General features: G+C 41.6%; 2 protein-coding genes across 2 annotated transcripts; one reads left to right on the plus strand and one right to left on the minus strand.

Moving 5' to 3' along the window:
* Positions 1 to 371: 371 nt before the first annotated feature.
* On the plus strand, positions 372 to 5,368 carry ccnd3 (cyclin D3). The gene is made up of 6 exons (XM_085777109.1): positions 372 to 629; positions 1,249 to 1,464; positions 2,502 to 2,664; positions 4,214 to 4,356; positions 4,531 to 4,771; positions 4,909 to 5,368. The coding sequence occupies exons 1-5, from the start codon at positions 399 to 401 to the stop codon at positions 4,726 to 4,728; spliced, it is 951 nt and encodes a 316-aa protein (XP_085633235.1). The 5' UTR covers positions 372 to 398; the 3' UTR covers positions 4,729 to 4,771; positions 4,909 to 5,368.
* A 2,044-nt stretch (positions 5,369 to 7,412) lies between these two features.
* Positions 7,413 to 18,140, minus strand: nuak2 (NUAK family, SNF1-like kinase, 2). Its single transcript, XM_085777108.1, has 6 exons — positions 17,870 to 18,140; positions 13,484 to 13,604; positions 12,168 to 12,319; positions 10,214 to 10,279; positions 9,846 to 10,098; positions 7,413 to 8,816 (listed from the first exon to the last, which is right to left on the minus strand). Exons 1-6 carry the CDS (start codon positions 18,098 to 18,100, stop codon positions 7,762 to 7,764), a joined length of 1,878 nt encoding a protein of 625 aa, XP_085633234.1. The 5' UTR covers positions 18,101 to 18,140; the 3' UTR covers positions 7,413 to 7,761.
* Between the last annotated feature and the right edge of the window lie 1,003 nt (positions 18,141 to 19,143).

Raw genomic sequence — 19,143 nt, forward strand, 5'->3', positions numbered from 1 at the left:
ACTCAAGAGATGACCAACTTTACTCAAACTCACATTCATTTACAGAGGAAATATTTTTTTAAATAGTAAAAAAAAAATGAATATACTTACAAGGAAAAACATTTGCAAAAATAATAATAAAGAAATTAAATCTATATTTGAGGAGACTTTGCCAATCAACTGAAGACAATTAAATTTTTTTTAATTAGTAATTTTAAAATTTAGTAACATTTATTTTGTGGACTGGAGCTACAGTAGCTACCATAGTGTTCTTGTGTGGACCATTGAAGAACCGTTAGGACTTGAGCAGGCTAGCATACGTCACAGCGGCTAGCGGCTAGTGGCTAGCTTAGCGGTTCATCTTTATTTTTGACATTAAAACGTCATTTAAATCGTGTTCAAGTGGTTAAATTCGTCGAATGGATCTTTGGAGAGACGCACACATCGATTCTTGTGGGTCCAGGGATGAAGAAGAGGGTGTTGTGTTCCAGCGGGCGGGGGTCGACCCTGCTCTGACAGGCGACAGAGTCCTGTCCCACCTGACGGCCCAGGAGAAGCTCTGCCCGGCGGCGGCGGCCCCGCAGGCTGGCGTCGTCCAGCCGGACATCCAGCCCTACATGAGGAGGATACTGGCGGTGTGGATGTTCCAGGTACTCAGAGTCAATCTGACCAAGCAACTCCATAAAAGTCTCATTTAACCGCCTTTTAAATAATGAATATAATAATGAATGAGCTTATAGCTGCCGCACTCTCGTTTCTCATTTCATTATAAAACCATAAGCAGTCAGATCGGAATGGCGCATATACATACACACATACACAGTACGTCCCCCACCGACCATCATATCCACAAACCTTCACAACTCAAAAAAGGTCGAAATTTCCTAGGTTACATTACACAACCCATATCAATCCTCAACTACAAACATACGCTAAGAAACAGTCAGAAACAAACAAACAAACAAACAAACAAGAAAACTTCAGGTTTGTTGCAAAATTAGTTGCTCTTATCTCAACATTTTCAATTTTGTACTTTTCAAAAATATTATTTTTAAACATTTAATTGTTTTTAAGTGGGCAACATTTCCTACTATCTTTAATATCTTCTGGTAAAGCTATTCCAAAGTTTCACTCCACAGACAGATATGCACATACTTTTCACAACGTGGTACGAGCAAAAGGTTGCTTTAACTTCCCTCTCCCTCTTAATAAAACTGTGTGTGTGTGTGTGTGTGTGTGTGTGTGTGTGTGTGTGTGTGTGTGTGACAGGTGTGTGAGGAGCAGAAATGCGAGGAGGAGGTGTTTCCACTGGCGGTGCATTACCTGGACAGTTACCTGAGCCGTTTTGTCATCGGAAAGTCCAACCTCCAGCTGTTAGGAGCTGTCTGCATGTTTTTGAGCTCCAAAATGAGAGAGACCGTCCCCCTGACTGCCAGCAAGCTGTGTATCTACACCGACAACTACATTACAGTCAAAGACATCTTGGTAAAGCTGCTCTATCCCACCTAAAATCATTAGACACATAATAACAATGTGTTTAATAATAGCTGTAGCGGTCTTTGTTGAATAGATAGATGTTTCACTGCATAGAACAACAGAAAAACCCAACTTTTCTACAGAAATTGTATTATTTATTTATTTTTTCTGATGTTCAACTTATATTTTATTATTATTTAGTGGATAAGTTCACCTCAATGAAGGCCTTGGCCCTTGAACATGTTCAGATAAAACCAGTGGTGGACAGTAACGGAGTAAATTTACTTACTTAGTACTACTTAAGTACATATCCAGAGGATTTGTACTTTACTTGAGTATTAGATTTCTTTGGTACTTATTACTCTTACTTGAATACATTTCCAAGACAAATATTTTTACTTTTACTCAAGTTAATTTCTAGGAAGGCTGAAAAGTACTTGTTACTTTCAGGTCTGCTCTTTTTTTTTTCTAAAATCCTATTGGACACAAGCTGTGTTTGTCAAAGAAGGAAACCCTAACCCCTAAAAGCAGCACATCAGCAGGTGGTTTCAAAGAGTTCATTCTCAGAAACAAGAGTTAAAAGCTCCTTAAATTCATTTAGAATAAAATATAGTAATTCATTGATGTGAAAAATAAGAAATTTACTCTTACTCTTACTTTTACTTAAAGTAAATTTAAAAGCATGTACTTTTGGATATTTAAGTACCTTTAAAAGCAAGTACTTTTTTACTCTTACTCGAGTAACATGTCGACTGAACTACTTTTACTTGTAACGGAGTAAATTTTGACCAGTAGTATTTGTACTCTTACTCAAGTACTGGGGTGGAGTACTCTGTCCATCTCTGGATAAAACTGAGAATGGACCATCTCTGCTAGTTTTCGTTTTTTATGAGTGACAAGATAAAACAATTGGGAACCATTGCCTTCTACTTTTTGGCAGACATTCTGTGAGACACCCACATGTCCAACAGTTCAGTATCATGTGTGAGTGTTCCTGCGGGGGGATTTAGATGGTGGATTAGTTAAGAGGAATGTGTGTGTTGCAGAAGTGGGAGCTGCTGCTGGTGTCCAGGTTAGACTGGTGTCTGGCCTCTGTGGTGCCCTCTGACTTCCTGGAGCCAATTCTTCACGCTCTCCCTTTTGTTCGGCCCCTCCACCTTCAAAACATGCGCAGACACGTTCACTCCTACATCGCTCTGGCTGCCACTGGTAAGTTACATAACAAGGTTACAAACGCATGAGACGGTTTCTGTGCTGGATTATCAAGCCAATTCATCATTCCAGTGTAATAAAAAAAGGGTTATCCAAACAATAACCAACTGGTGAAATTAAACAATGTTAACACGCATGACCAACGCGCCCAGAGCAGCCATAACTTTGATTACGATGTGTCAGCAGGTCATTTTGGAGACAGAGAGCTGAGTTTGTGTAATCCTTTATTGTTTGCTGTGAAAGACCTGTGTCCGACTATTCAGCTGGCTGATTTCCCACGAATCTCTGTGATGCTGCCTGAGGCAACAGGGCACAGTCAGTCAGTGCAGTTTTAGACAGACTATAACATTACAGCCCATAAAATTAAGGTAATTCCCAGCTCCCAACATCGTCAGCCATTCAAGGAGCTGTCTGAGCGAGGATCAAGTGACCGGCTTTTTGTCTCAGTTTGTCTCCTTCCTGATGCAATTAGGATATTATAGCAGCTGATCAGGTTTTGGGGGGTATCTTCTTCAGAGTGCTCTCTGTTGAATACAAGGGTGTGTCTAAAATGGTGGCATCCATTTAGTCGCAACCATCCAATCTTTACTGACCTCACTGTTGGATTTGTCTTACAGTAGTTAAAGAGATATTTCAACATTTTGGCAAATTCCCCTATTGCCATAATCCCTAGTTTTAGCAGTAGGTTCATTACCTTTAATTGTTGGTGCAAGCTGTTTTTAGATCGGCGTGGCAGAGACGTGAGCTCTGCATGGTATTTCCATGTCATCTCTGCTCCGCCGAGTGAAAAACAACGTGCACCGACAATTAAAGGTAACAAACCTACTGCTAAAACTATAGGGATTATGGCAATAGGCAAATTTGCCAAATGTTAAGATATCCCTTTAAAGGGATAGTAGCATTTTTTTTAAGTGGGTTTGTATGATCTACAAATAGCCCCTAAGTACTTTAATTGCAGTAGAAGACTCTCTGCACTCCTCCCGTTAGCAACGCCAGCCCATAGCCCTGCCCAGAGATTTACAACATACAGTGTTGTGAACAGACCCAAAGAAACGGCCTATTTTTGCGGCCTAAAAGAGGTTTGACCTGAAAAAAAATACACAGTTCCATTGTTCGCTATAATATAATTTTTTTCCAGCCCTTCAAAGTGCAGGAAAAACACAGTTTTTATTTGGACCTAACCAACTCACGTATCCCTTTGGCCCAGGGTTAGCGCCCGCCGATCAGCAGTTGGTTAGCTCCAAATAAAATATTATATTATAGCGAACAATGGAACTGTGTAAATTTTTCTCAGGTATAACCTCTTTTAGGCCACGAAAATAGGCCGTTTCCTTGGGTCTGTTCACAACACTGTATGTTGTAAATCTCTGGGCAGGGCTATGGGCTGGCGTTGCTAACGGGAGGAGTGCAGAGAGTCTTCTACTGCAATTAAAGTACTTGGGGGCTATTTGTAGATCATACAGCCCCACTTTAAAAAAAATGCTACTATCCCTTTAACGTGAACTGTTAATTAGGACTAAATGTAATTGTTCATTTTTCTCCTCAGACTGCAGGTTCTCCGTCTTCTTGCCCTCCACTGTTGTATCTGCCTGTGTGAGCATCGCCATGCAGAGGCTGAAGTTAATGGACACGGATGTCTCTTCTCATACAGTGATGAAGTTTTTAGCCAACCTTTTGGCCATCGATCTGGTAAGGGTAATGTTTAACTGACATTTTGAGATAATAACTTTTGGACTTTGAAATGTGAGTTTAAAAGAGCAGCCACACCGCATGCAGTAATTGGTTGTGAACCTTTGAAACAGTCCATGTATGACCTACTCATGAACTTAATAGTTGTTTTTCCTTTGACCTGACCCTGGCCAGAGCTCCATCCTCCTCTGCCATGAACAGCTAGGGAGTGTTCTGGAGCTCAGCCTGCCCTCCCATTTCCAGGATAGTGTTTGCAGATCAACCTCACACAGCTCAGAGAACAGCAACACCCCTGCTGACATTCAGGGTGTCACATTGACACCGGTGACATCACCCAAGGAAATGAAGGGGAGGCACTCCTCCCCGCCATGAATAGACAGGATAAATATGAACTATAACAGAAAACAAAAAGCAGGCAGAATGTGTTGAAATGCTTAAATACCTGATCTTAATTGTTCTTTGCATGAGGAGCTGTAGACATACCTCTGACACATGCAGAGAAATTATTGAGATTTGTTTTAATTGTCCATCCTGTTGCTGCTCATTTTAAAGAACTTTGCAGTTGCTTAAGCAGCTTTGAAAGATATGATTCTGACTGTGCTTTTCATGAACAAAGTCTCATCAATGTTTTTGTCATATTTAGAGTTGGATTGTACTGAATCTTCATAGCAATGTTTGCACATTTTAACTGTGATATTTTCTATTCATATATGTGGACAGTTCTGATGAGTTTACATCGATGTTTCTGTTTCAGACTGTAACAAATTATCTTGTGACTGTATTGTATCTGTTAAACGACAATATACAACATTTGCATATAGGTCAATAACTTTAAAATAAAATTTAACAACAATTAAATCTTTGTTGTTGTTTTTTTTAATTCATTTCCTCATCTCAGTCACAAAAGCAGAACACATGGTCATTTAAATGGTAAGCCAGTAACTTTGGCAAAAAAAAAAAGAGACTAGAGCCTGCACACCTCCAACTTCTGAGACAGGATAAGGACATGGGAAGGATGAAAGCCCTGGATGTACATTCAGTGATACAAAAAAGAAACCTGTCTCGCCAAAGGCACGTTTTCCCTGGGTCACACTTCAATACTGAAAAATCAGTTATCAATGGCAATGACTATGACTAATTCTTTACACAATCCCTTAGGTTCCAGTTTAAATTAAGGAATTGCTTACTTTTGCATATGTACAGGCTTTAAATCCCAGATAGTGTGCCAGAAAATATATTTTTTAAGTTCCAGTTCCCAATAAACAGCATGTTGTGCAACTTTGGTGACATGAACTCAATAGTCAAATGAATCTTGGATGGTGATCAGGTTTTGGTGGTCTGATAAAGTGCTTCTCCGGGCACTGGCTTGGTGCCAATGAATCAATGAAATGCCAGCATGCTGATAAAGTTAGTTAACCAGTGTGTATCAAAAACACTTCATAACGCAACAATACACTGATGGAGCTTTAAGAAACAGGATGTCAAGCACATAGCTGAAAGGAGGGGGGGCACGAAATATCTTGTCAAACTGAACTCATGATCATCAGTGTGTATAATTCATTACTTGAACTTTTAAACCTAATATATATGTTTTAACAGGTTGAGTCACCAGGATGCAGCTAAGCTTCTAATCCAGCTTTGTGAAATACTGCACCACCCCAGGTGTCCTTCAGATTCAATATGTTCAATTCAATTTTAACTGAGCTCCATGACTGGTCTTCAGAAATTCAGTTGAAAGGTTACACATTCAGTGCGTGCCACATTATATACAGCATACACTATTGGCTGTTTCACCTTCAAACACAAGTTGTCATATTAGACCTTGAGTTTCGACTTCATCAGCCACCTGTTACCTGTTTACATTGAATCCATGGCTACAAATGCCTGTATCAACACAGGCTTGGGAGCAAAAGCAGGTTCAGCAGGTTCCACTTGTAACACGTGTCATGATTATTATTCAAGTCATTATCCACATTTAGAACAAGTCACTCCAGGAAATAAAACAAAAAAACAATAAAACTCTTTGACAGCTGCAGTCCCTGAAACAAACAAACAAACAAACGTCCTCCTGGCACTTTTTTCTAGTGTTTTAAATAAAAGATGTTCTTTGGCATCATCCCCTCAGTAAAATCTGCATTACTTTCTACATCCTAACATTGAACCTGCGTGTTAGTGCTGTTATTGCTAAATCAATATGAAGTTGGCAGAAAGCAAAAAATCCAAAAGAGTTATTACATCATAAACACTTTGTCAAGCTGACCCAACCAGAAGAAGCAGTATTTAAACACCAGTCCTACTGGGACTGTGTGAAAGGACACTTTCTGTCATGTATACACTATGTTGTAGAAACTCAGACCAGTGTTTTGGTTTCATGGTGCATTAAAGGGATAGTTCACTCAAAATTGAAATTTCACTCATTATCTACTCACCCTCAAGTGGACTAAGGGCTGGGAGAAGTTTCAGAGTCCTCCGTGGCTTCTCTGAGTTACAGGGGGTCTCGGCGTAGCAGTGCATGTCCATATAACGGTTGCAAATGGATACCAACTGTCTTCGTAACAAAAAGACATACCAAGCCCCGAAATGCAAAATTGTCCCGAAAAAAATTAAATAAGTCTATATTTCAAGCTTGTTTTGTAGCGGAAGCTTCTCGAAGCTCCTCTTCCCAGTTCGTCAAATTTGGACGAACTGGGAAGAGGACAGAGGAGCTTCGAGAAGCTTCCGCTACAAAACAAGCTTGAAATATAGACTTATTTAATTTTTTTCGGGACAATTTCACATTTCGGGGCTTCAATACAAGAGGGACATTACATACGAGCAGCATGGAGGTATTTGGATGTTTTTTGGTGTGTCTTTTTGTTACGAAGACAGTTGGTATCCGTTTGCAACCGTTATATGGACATGCACTGCTACGCCGAGACCCCCTGTAACTCAGAGAAGCCACGGAGGACTCTGAAACTTCTCCCAGCCCTTAGTCCACATGAGGGTGAGTAGATAATGAGTCAAATTTCAATTTTGAGTGAACTATCCCTTTAACTACACTTTTTTTAATGGTACAATAAGCTCTCCTGTTGAAAAACGAGAGCCTCTGGTCAACCAACAGCAGCTCCCTTCTCCTGAGTCACATTTTCAACACACTCAGTTTTGTACAAAACTGTGCTGTCTGCTCATTTTTAGTCAGTTTGAGTCAAAAGATCCTTTATCATTCACCTTCTTACATGTGATCTGATGTTTAACCAGAAGCTCCAACCCTTTTTGGTGATCTGAAATTTCTTTAGCCAAATGACAGCGTGCTGGTAGTTTGACATAATGCACTTTGGCTGCCATGTCTTCAGTAGTTTACAGTCATTAAAAAGTCCTGAATGAAAAAAAAGATCTTTTTTGTCAGCATCCTCTACTGACTGGTCCTCAGCTGGCTGCAGAGCCTCCATGTAGAACCATGGCCTGTCTGTAAGCTTCTGTCACATTGTCACAGTCTGTGATGGAAAAGGCACTGTCAGCTACTCCGGCCTCGTAGCAGTTCCACGGCCTCAGCAGCCCGTCCCCAAGAATCCCGTCTTCTTTGATGTCCAGCAGGTTGTCCGCAGACACGCATCCTCTCATGCTAGCCTTGGCCGGTTTATCTATTTGTGTCGAAGGCCCCACGCGGTCTGGCAGATCCAGCTGATCGAAGGACTCGGAGGACAGGATGCTGTCCTCGCTGATGGCCCCGCTTGGTCTGGACCTGGTGACCCCACAGGGTAAAGATGCTGCCAACTGGTCTAAAGAGCCAAACTCCTGCAACCCACCTGAGGAAAACTTTCCGTTCCGTTTGAGGATGCCCTTCCTGTAGGTCGGTGCTGAAGGACACTCTTTATTTTGTGGAACCCAGCCAGAGTCGCTGTTCTCAGGAGAGGAGGAGTAGTATCCTGACTCCTGCTCCGTGGGCCTCTTCAGGATCCCTTTGCGAGGCAGCAGCGCAGCCGACGGGGCATTTGGCGGTGCAGACACGCCAAAAATGTTCTGAGGTTCCACCGAGGCTGCAGCCGGGGTTTCACTCATCACTTTCTGTTTCACGCTGTTGCGTCTCTTCAGTATGCCCTTGGAGGGACGACTGTCGCCGGTTCCTTCGTGAACGGTCTGCGAGACGTTGTTTTCCTTCCGTGACCTTCGCAGCGAGCGCTGTCGGACCACGTCCCCTCCGCCGCTGCCCTGTGAGCGCAGCAGGCAGCGCATCTTGGAGCTGTTCTCCAGAAAAGGCCGGGATGTTCGCCGCAGCCATCCAGCCACACCGGCCAACCCAGCAGGGTGTGAGGTCGATGGAGACACTGGTGAAGAGCTGTGCTCGGCTGTACTGCTCTTTGTCTCCGACAGCAACGGCTGCTGGTAACCCCAGTTGAGCCACCAGTGTCCCGCGATCTCCTCTATTGTGGCCCTGCGCTCAGGATTTACCATCAGCATCCAGCGGATGAGCCCACATGCATCTGAAAAAAAAGGGGGAGAGATTGACATTAGGTGCGTTTCCAGTTCCCCTAGAAATGCGCAAAACCTAAATATCGCAATAAAAAACTGTTAATGGAAACACCTACATTTCAAAAAACCTCTCAAATGTTGCTACAACGTTTTTACTTTCATGAGGTGGTTTTCCAGACGTATCGATATAAAAGTGTATCGCAAATGTGTTATGGAAACACTTATTTCGGTTCCAGAGCATCACACAACTGAATTTATCCCGGGTCATTTTGAAATTTTGTATCCATAGTTCGTCTGTGAGATCCTCATTCATACAATCCTCTCCCAGAAATCCCTTTATCAGTGGCCGCTGCCACACATAATGTATATAATAAATAATATATGATATATATGCATAAGGGCTTTGCCTTTGAGCAGTCAAGCGCTGCCTTTGTCTTCTGTTAAAAACAATAACAGCTCAAAGTGAAGTCTTTCGGGGCGAGAATTTAAGAGAATCATGGGATATCGCAAGACTAAACTTTACGAGAGCTATGGCTCTCTCGCAAAACACCTTTCAATGGAAACACTTGACAATAGCAATTACGCTTTTTTGAAATTTCAGAAATATCGCTTTTATTTTGCGAAAACCTGTGATGGAAAAGCAGCTCAGGGCTCCAGACTGCCCCTAATTGGAAGCATTTTGCCCCTAAATTTTGAGGCAGTGCAAATACATTTTTGCTCTTCTTGCACCAGTAAATTTGCCATTTTTTGTTAACACTGGTGAAATGTGAAAGACTTAAGACTTAATAAACCTGGAATCTGTCATTATGTATAACGAACAATGTATGTGAGGATCATGAATGAAAATGAAATGTTAATATTTGCTTAGCAAGTTGATTTAAGTGGTGGGCAGCCCTGAATCTTCTGCTTGTGCTCCTAAAATTTTAAGTTAGGGGCCACTGTGCTCCTAGGTTAGTCTGGAGCCCTGTAAGTCTCAAAAAGTGTAGACAACAAAACAACATTCCAGTTTCTTTAAAGAGGAGTTGAGGTGAAACACTCACCAGAAGGGTTGCTGGGTTTCCGGTAGTTTCCAGTGCTTATCTGCTGAACCAGTGTCTTGTGGTTGTTTCCATCAAATGGCATGGTGCCATGAACCATGGTGTATAACAACACACCCAGGGACCAAGTGTCCACTTCTGGCCCACGGTACGGCCGTCCATTGACTATCTCTGGCGAAGCATAAAGAGGGCTGCCACAAAACGTTTGAAGATACTCGTCGCCATGGTAAAGGTTGGACAGGCCAAAGTCTGCGATCTGCCAAAAACAACACACACACACACACACGTCAGATCTGTTATCTGCTCACTGTAGAGACCATCCCACTTTCTAAAAACCTCTTCTGGGTGCAGGGCTTCTTCCTTGTTCATACCTTAACATTGCCGTTGCCATCTAGTAAAATATTCTCAAGTTTCAGGTCCCGGTGAACTATTCCATTCTAAAAAAAAAAAGAAAAAAAGAAGAAGATCAGATCAATTCAGTTTTCCAACATAGTAATGATAATGATAAATTCTCCACCCAGGCCATTACACATCAGTTTCCTCAGAGGTGACTGTATGATATAAAAGGATTAGTTTTTACTGGGTCAGAACCCATTCTTCTGCAAGTGAAGATTGTTTTCTGGTACGTCAGCTATGCTCCATTGTCCTCCACTCTGCAGGGGGGAATGCCTTTGACTCAGGCAGAGTTGGAATCCCTTTTGCTTTCAGAAATGCAGGTCAGCTTCTTACATACAGACACTTGTAGCAACGGACACATTACTTGAGTTATGCACCAGTTGTTTTTAGTTGTTTTTGTGAAGATGTACGCATAAATAAATGATTGTGTGCACATTTTTGCCATTCCAGTCCAAATGGACCAGACACAGTGGGGTTAGATGGCCTCTCTCTAACTGCTTCACACAGGACATGCGCACTTCATAAAAGTGAAAAAAGACAGATGGGTGACGCAGAACACGACAGGACTATTTACTCTGTAAATATTGGAACGCCAATGTTAATGCTGTGCAAAGTGCCACAATAAAAACACAGTGTGCTGCAAATGTTCTAAATTGTGTTGGAAGCCTCATATAGAATATATCAAGGGAAAAATATCCAAATCCATTGCTATTCTTTATAAAACAAGGGACATGTTGAATAAGAAATGTCTGCATATTTTATATTATTCTCTTATATTTCCATATTTGACATACTGTGTGGAAGTCTGGGGAAATGTTTATAAAACAAAACAAACATAGACCCTATAATCAAACTTCAAAAAAGAGTAGAATAATAAACAAGGAGTGCTATTGTGAACCTACCAACCCACTATTTGTAAGATCTAATGCATTAAAATTTTCAGATATTGTGTTCCTAAAGACAATGGAAATCATTTTTCGAGTAAAGAACAACAGCCCTCCAGTTTGTATCCTTCAGTTATTTAAATTAAGAAAAGGAAACTATAATTTAAGAGGGTTATTGATTTTTGAAATGTGTAAAGTGAGAACTAATATAAAATACAAATGTGTTTCAGTCTTAGGAGTTAAAATGTGGAATAAGCTCAGTGATGAGTTGAAGACATGTAGTTCTTTGTTGAGTTTAAAGAAAGCCTTGAAATGTAAAATAATGAAAAATTATAAAATACAGTAATGATTACTTTCATCTTATTATTTTGGACTGCTGACATTCTAGGTAATTTAACTTCATAGAGTGTAAAGGATAGGCAAATATAAGCCTTGGGCTTCAGCCTATTCCCTCTTCGGTCACTGTATGATATTTTCTTTTGTGTGTGTGTGTGTGTGTGTATGGTTGCAATTGTGTATAATATGTGCTGGCTAAATTGTTCACACAAAATGGCTGATTTTGATGTTGGTGTTGTATGACCGAAATAAACAAATTTCAATTCAATTCAATTCAAAAATTCTCCAGCACACAGCTCTGTACTACAGGCACAACTAATTGTGTGTGTGGGTGCACAGCTCTTCTGTTCCATCACACCCTCATTAAACTGTGAGACCATGCGTGTGTGTGCTGGGACAGCTGGCCTTTAGCCTCCATGCTAGCTCTCTACAGACCCAACTGTTCATGTCAGGCCGCATCGTTCTCACAGCCTCCCTGTTCACAGCAGCAGGCTGACAGTGCACAATGCCCATTATGTAACTTTGGGGGTACCAGGGCCCTGGAAAAACAACAATGAGCTGAGCAGCCAGTCTGAGTGCAGCTCTGCGTCATCAGGTTTGACGTAGACAAGAGAGGATTTACCGAGGCTAATAAATTGTTACTCTACCATGGCTACAACTTTTCTTAGTTTCTACTTGCAGTTTCCCCTCAACGAGAACTCAGCCTTACCTGATGGCAGTAGTGCACGGCTGATACAATCTGTCTGAAGAAATGCCTGGCCTCTCGTTCACAGATGCGTCTCTTGTCACAAATGTAGTCGTACAGATCCCCACGGCTGGCATACTCCATCACTATCACTATTTTGTCCTTGTTTTCAAATACTGAAAAGACCAAAAAAAACAAAACAAAAGAAGAGACCCTGGTTAAAAACATTCAAATCCAAATGTGCAGTAAAATGAAACTAAATTATATCATTTGGGCTTTGGTATTTAAAGGGATAGTTCACCCAAAATTCAAATTTCACTCATTATCTACTCACCCTCATGTCGACTAAGAGCTGTGAGAATTTTCAGAGTCCTCCGTTCCTTCTCTGAGTTACAGGGGGGTCCACGCAGCAGTATTTGTCCATATAATGGTTGTCAATGGATACCAACTTTCTTCGTCCAAAAAGACACACCAAAAAACATCCAAATACCTCCATACTGCTCGTCTGTAATGTCCTTCTTGTATTGAAGCCCCGACATGAGAAATTGTTCCGCCGGTCAGTGCAAATCACGCGAGATTTGCACTGACACAGGAAGAGCAGTGAACTGAGACACTGCTCGAAATATAGACTTATTTTATTTTTTTCTCACGTCGGGGCTTCAATACAAGAGGGACATTACAGACGAGCAGTATGGAGGTATTTGGATGTTTTTTGGTGTGTCTTTTTGTTACGAAGACAGTTGGTATCCATTCACAACCATTATATGGACTAATACTGCTGTGCGGACCCCCTGTAACTCAGAAGGAACGGAGGACTCTGAAAATTCTCACAGCTCTTAGTCGACATGAGGGTGAGTAGATAATGAGTGAAATTTGAATTTTGGGTCAACTATCCCTTTAAACATACCACTCCAAGCTCACACAGAGCATCTTACAGTTTGTTATACATATGTAAAATGTTCTGAATGAGGATGTGCCTGCATTTAAAACAGACTGCAGATTCTGAATGTCATGTACAACTCCTAGATTAGGATAAACAAGGCCCCACAGTTAGTGTACTGCACTGAGGGGGGAGAGAGCAGGGCATCAGGCGTGAGCAGCGTTGGAGACACTGGGCTCTGCACATGATCCTGCAGCACTGATGAGGTACAGTGCCAGCACCGGGGCTTATATAACCCAGCATCAGCCTTCAGCACAAAGAGTTGCGTGACCAAACTGACTATCTAACAGAGAGTCATTCAGACACGTCTTTTCCTCTGGTATCACATTTCATTCCAGCCACCTGCAGAAGTAAGACAATAAAACACAAACTAAGATCACTGATGTTTGGAGTAATGTACCTTCATATATGGTGATGATGTGTGGGTGGCAGAGTGAAGACATGATCTCAATTTCTCGGCGAATATGAACCAGATCCTGCTCGTCCTTGATCTTTTCCTTCCTGATGGACTTTATGGCAACCTTAAAAGAAAAGAAAAACTTTGAGAAAAGTATTGATAAAGTCTGATTATTCATTTCCTATTGTGTGGTTTTAATTCTTGCTTTTACCTAATAGGTGTTTTGGGGGCCACACTTAATAAAGCTGATTAATTTCATTCTCAAGCAGTTTTATTTATTATGGTATTGGCAAAAAAGGCTATTCTTAAGATGTGGAAAGAGGAGTCTGTGCCCACTTTTGAGATGTGGCTTGGGGAACTGAGCAGTGTATTAGATCTGGAAGAGCTCAGATATCATTTAAACAAGAAGCCTGAGTTATTTACAAAAATTTGGAATCCAATTAAAACTTTTATGACTATAGTAATGTTTGGTAATCTCATAATTTACCAGGCATTTCTGTTTTCCAAATATAAATTTGCCTTGCTTGCTTATGTTAACATCCTTCTATTGTAAAGAGCCTTCTGTTTGCCCCATGTGCTTCTTAAGCATCACATTTCGTTAGCCTCATAGCATAATTGCGTAAGTCATTTTTTGGCCAAATTGAGATATCTGCCTAACTTTCCTCTCTTACCACTGCTGCATCACCTTGCCTTATTGGCTATGTCCTCAACCAATCAACACTTTTTAGAGTCCAAAATCACTATCTGCCTAAGTCATCTTTTTGACTTTGCTTGCTAGAAATTGTGTTTTTTCTTTTTTTCCCGAAAATGTTCAAATATGACTTAGGCAATTATGCTATTAGGCTAACGATTTGCGTATTGTTGTCAGTGAAATATGAATATGGTTGGTCAAATAACTTTATTTGAACTACAAATTACAAGTCCAGCTATATGAATCTTTACCCTGCTGAAAAAAGGTTTGTTTACCCTTTTGTGAAAAAAACAATAAACACATGTTTGAAAAAAAACAAAAAACGTTGCTTTTACACAGAGAACACAGGGTCCATTACTGTCAACTAAGATATCTATTTATCTATGCTTCTGTGTCAGTCCGGCCCATAGAATAATGAATTTCAAATTCTGAATAGCATGTCTGTATTGGTGATCTGTCATACAGCATGTTGACAGTCTGTGTGTCTTCATGAGCGTTGGTCAACATGAAGCTCAGATGCCTGGGATTCCTCTGTGCAGCGGGTGCGTCATCAGACTCCCCCAAGGTTAAAGGGTGCTGAGAGGCACCAGGCAGCGTCTGTGCTGGGGTGTCCTGGTTTCCCCTCCCCTCTAACCCTTAGGGCTACAGGCACAATGGGGGATGAGTAAAGCAACAGCTTGTCATATCAGTTTTAACACTCAACTGTCTCCTGCCGTGAGTCACTGTCTGGTCAGCACAATGTGCACCACACAGACCTCGGTCTTGGTTCTGGGAGCTGAGGTTTCCTGCCTGTGTTTGCATAGCTGTCGGACGGCCTGAACTCACTCTCATGATGAGCTCACATCCCTGTGAGATTATGTGTGTGTGTGTTTGTGTCACTGTCAGTCTGTTCCACGCAGTAAGCAGCATTGACAGGCTGTGAACTTTGTCACTTTATAAAGAGTTCCTGTAAAGAGACTCGTAAAGCATATTTTTGTAACAGGTCCAGTTAGAACTTTTATAAAATGAAATCAACCGACACATCATGAAAATGCACTTGTACCAAAGAAACTACTTCTAATGGAACGATCAGTTGTTACCAATTACCTCTAGAAAAGCAAGGGTTTGTATACGCACATTAGGCTGTCTTGAGGTGCAGGGCAATAAAAAATGTCATAGAAAAAAAGAGAGGGCATACCCTCTCCTTTTTTCTACCAAATACTCATTGTGGTTATTCCACTCATGAATAGGTTGACTTGAGCTTGATTTTAGTTAATTTTTTTCTTCAGAATTATTTATAGTTTTCATATTTACTGTATTAATATTTTTGAATTGAAGACTTCTTCCACTTTAGTTTTTTTTAATTCCATTTTTTTGCATCACTCTTTCTTGTCTATTTTTATCCTACGTAGTTTTGCTGCTGGTGTGTTGTGTCGAGGATTGTTGGAGTTGTCTGTCCGTACTGTGAGCACACTAAGGCAAATTCCTCACAACAATTTGCTGCAATAAAAGTTAACTCATTAATGAAGATAATCAGCCCTGACGGCCTTCTATTTGCCAGCAGCCAATTTACCACCAACACTTTTAGGTTTAACTGTGCAACTTGGTTTATTCAACCACTAAAGTACCTTGTTATTCCTAAGAACTTGGACTTCACATGGATTACAGTAGGTGCCACCCTCCGTAGGGTGCTTGATTGAGCCATCCTGTTAGTAGTCCTGTTGCAGAGGCACATGCGGTGTGTCATGTACTACTGTGTGTGGTCATTCTATCCCATGACGCTAAGTGCTGTTTGTCCATTTTGAATACAAAATAGACATTTGAGCTCATCAGTATTTTGGCACGTGAACGTGGGTTGGAGGTGTGCGAACCAGGAAGCTGCCTGCGGGGATAAATCTCAGACACCAACTCATAACATGAAAACAGCTCAGCAGCAGCAGCCAGACGTGTCAGACAGTGTGACGCGCCGTAGACAAGGCTGAACTTGAATCCCAGGCTGTTTACAGCAGGAAGAGGAGGAAGAGGAGGGGGATTCCTCACACTTCCTTCATTCACTTTTACGCACTTTCACTCACAACAAACAGAATCTTTCAGCAACCAGCCGATGAAAAGTGACTGTAGCTGTTCACTTTTGTAGCAGTGACTAGACCTGAAGCTACTCCACTACTCTAACTGTGCTTTCTGTCTGACATCATTTTCATCTAATTTGCATTTCCTAGTGAGACATTTAACACATCAGCTCATGGAAACAACATGTACAACAGGTTGGAGACGCCAGTTGCAGTGGCGTGTCCAGGGAGTGGCCTTTGGTGGCACGGGCCACCGCTGAAATCTGATTGGCCACCCCAAAATATGATGGACTATATGCCCAGTCAGAGTCATTTAATACATTATTTTATACTGGCTTTTGTCAAGAATGAAACCGTTTTAGAAAGACGATGGACTTAAGTCATTTCAACTGAATTCCATTAAGTTTCTCATTATCTACATGGCTGTTTAAAAAGGGATAGTTCAGCTTGCATCTAGCGTAGCCTACTTGATGGGCATTTGTGGCTCATACAACTCCACTTCAAAAAAGCTGAACCATCTCTTTAAGGTGACAGGTTGTGGTTGGGGTGGAGTGCTGGGGGGGTTGTAATCTACAAAACACATTGCCACTTGTTTGCCAACTACACTACATCCCCTTTAAAGGCTTATCTGATATCCAAGCTGTTTCAAACAGGCTACCTCCCATTTCCCCTTAGGTCATAGAGAGCTGGAATTCACCTGAAAGGCTAATTGCAACACCCCCTCCCCTCATCAGGAAAGAAATTTCCCAGTCGAAAACTTCCCCCAGAGACAAATACACTGAAGTGTGCCAAAGAAAAGAATTCCCTTCCTACTTCTCCTAACTATTAGAGGTGATTATGTTAAGCCCTTTGTGAAGTGACAGATTTACAGTAATCAATGTTTGGCAGCAGATTCATCCCCATAGGCCTACTACCGCCTGATACTAACTCCACCATTGATCAGCCGTGTGTCACGTGATTGAAGTTTCACCCATTGATCGTTGCTCTTTCAAAAATGAATCCGCGCATTTCACTGACTATTACAAACTGGTTTCAGTTTGGAACATTGCCCGCACAAAGTCCAAACAGATACTAGGTGTGAATCCTGTCATGTCTCTGTGCCATGACCTCAAACACAAGTATTGATCTGGTTGTCAAACATTGTGTTGGCTAAACATGGAGTGTAAACCGGTTTATGAATATACACAGGACAGCAAACTCAAGACAAACAAAGAGAGTGTTATTGACACATTTTGTAATCTTATAATAAAGTTGACATAACAATGATAAGATTATTTGGAGTTGCAACTCACAAAAGATAAAAACACAGTGGAAACTAAGAAAAACCTTAGAGCCAATAGATTGCACTTTTATGCAAACAGAACGTTGGTTGTCAGTTGACAAGAACTTTTATTACAGTCATTTTTCCCTTCAGGAATTTGACTCCTTCCACACAGTTATTCAAAAATAACTAATAATAATGTGGAGTAGCCTACCTGTGCAGACAGGAGGTCTCCTATAAATAGCATCCGATGTCTAAACAACAGGTGGCCGAGCAGGACAGCAGGTAAAACAAACAGACCTTAATACTGACTGCAGATGTGGCCCTGTGATAAATGGCTTACAAGTTGAATCGCAACATCAAAAGTGTAATAGGATCCATTCACTTACCAATCTACCGGATCTTTCTTTGGCCTTCTTCACCTTGCCATAGGTTCCTTTCCCCAGAGTCTCCAGGAACTCGTACCTGTGCTTCAGGTTGTGTTTGTGGTGGTGTCTCTTCACGGCTTGTCTCTTCACGGGCACCTGACTCGGAGTTTTCCCAGCGGGAGTATCGGCTGAAACTCCCCCGAAAAACGGCCGACAGTTGGTGGAAAGCCGCGCAGCGCTGGCGCCTTCCATCCTGACTGACCAAACGCTGGAAGTTCCTCTGGTGTTTCTGGTGGCTGTCGCTTTAGTTTGGGACGCAGCTCTGCTCGTCCAGCTGCATTCCTCTGAGCAGAGAGAGAGAGAGAGAGAGAGAGAGAGCCGCCTCCACAGGTGGCTGATCAGGATCAGGATCAGGATCAGGATCAGGATCAGGTAGGCCCGCTCCCCGCAGGTCAAGGTGTGGACATATGCTGATCTCTGGTCGGCTGCTGCTGCTGCTGCTGCTGCTGCTGAGCCAGGACCTGGAGCAGCTGAGCTGGAGCCTCTCGGTCCGTCCTCTCTGGAGCTGTGGCACCTTCACACAGAGTCGAGCTACAGACAGCAAACACACACACACCCGCCCGCCGGGAGAGGAGCGGAGCACAGACAACAGGCGGACACGTCAATCCTGGGGGCGGTTCAGGTACCTAGACAGGAGCGCTTGATTCTAACGCCAGCAGGTGCCGGTGACTGTAGCACTGCAGACTTAAATCCATCGTTTATCTTTATAGTTTGTCTCTTTGTTAAGTTTCTTTCTTTTTTTTTTTGAACATTGTTTTTTTTTTTTTTTTTGGAAATATGTTTATTGATTTTCAATGAAGAGAAAAATGAAAAAAGAAAATAGGCCTACTACATATAAAATGAAGAGAAAAAATAAGTAGAGGAAAAAGAGAAGAGAGAGAGAAAAAAGTAAAGAACACAGCACATCAAGCACAACAATATTTCATGGTCATAAAATGAGTACTATAGATAGAATATAAAAGCAGAAAAATAAATAAATAATAGTAAAATAAATAGGTCAGTAGTAGACATATACATCATCATACATCATAGGTTTTGTACAGTAGCCAGTGTCTATGGGCTCACATTTTTAAGGTAGCTAATTCAGTACTGGGTCCCATGTTTTATCAAACGTATCCCCTCTATCTTCATTGTAGAATCTCAGTCTCGATGTAAAGTATTTGACAATTCTCCCAACCATAAATTATAAGAAGCACAGAGTCCATTTTCCACACTCGTAAAATCAGCTTTTTAGC

Source organism: Trachurus japonicus, chromosome 5 (assembly GCF_045865225.1).
Source record: "Trachurus japonicus isolate A0001 chromosome 5, Traja_1.0".
NCBI lineage: Eukaryota > Metazoa > Chordata > Actinopteri > Carangiformes > Carangidae > Trachurus > Trachurus japonicus.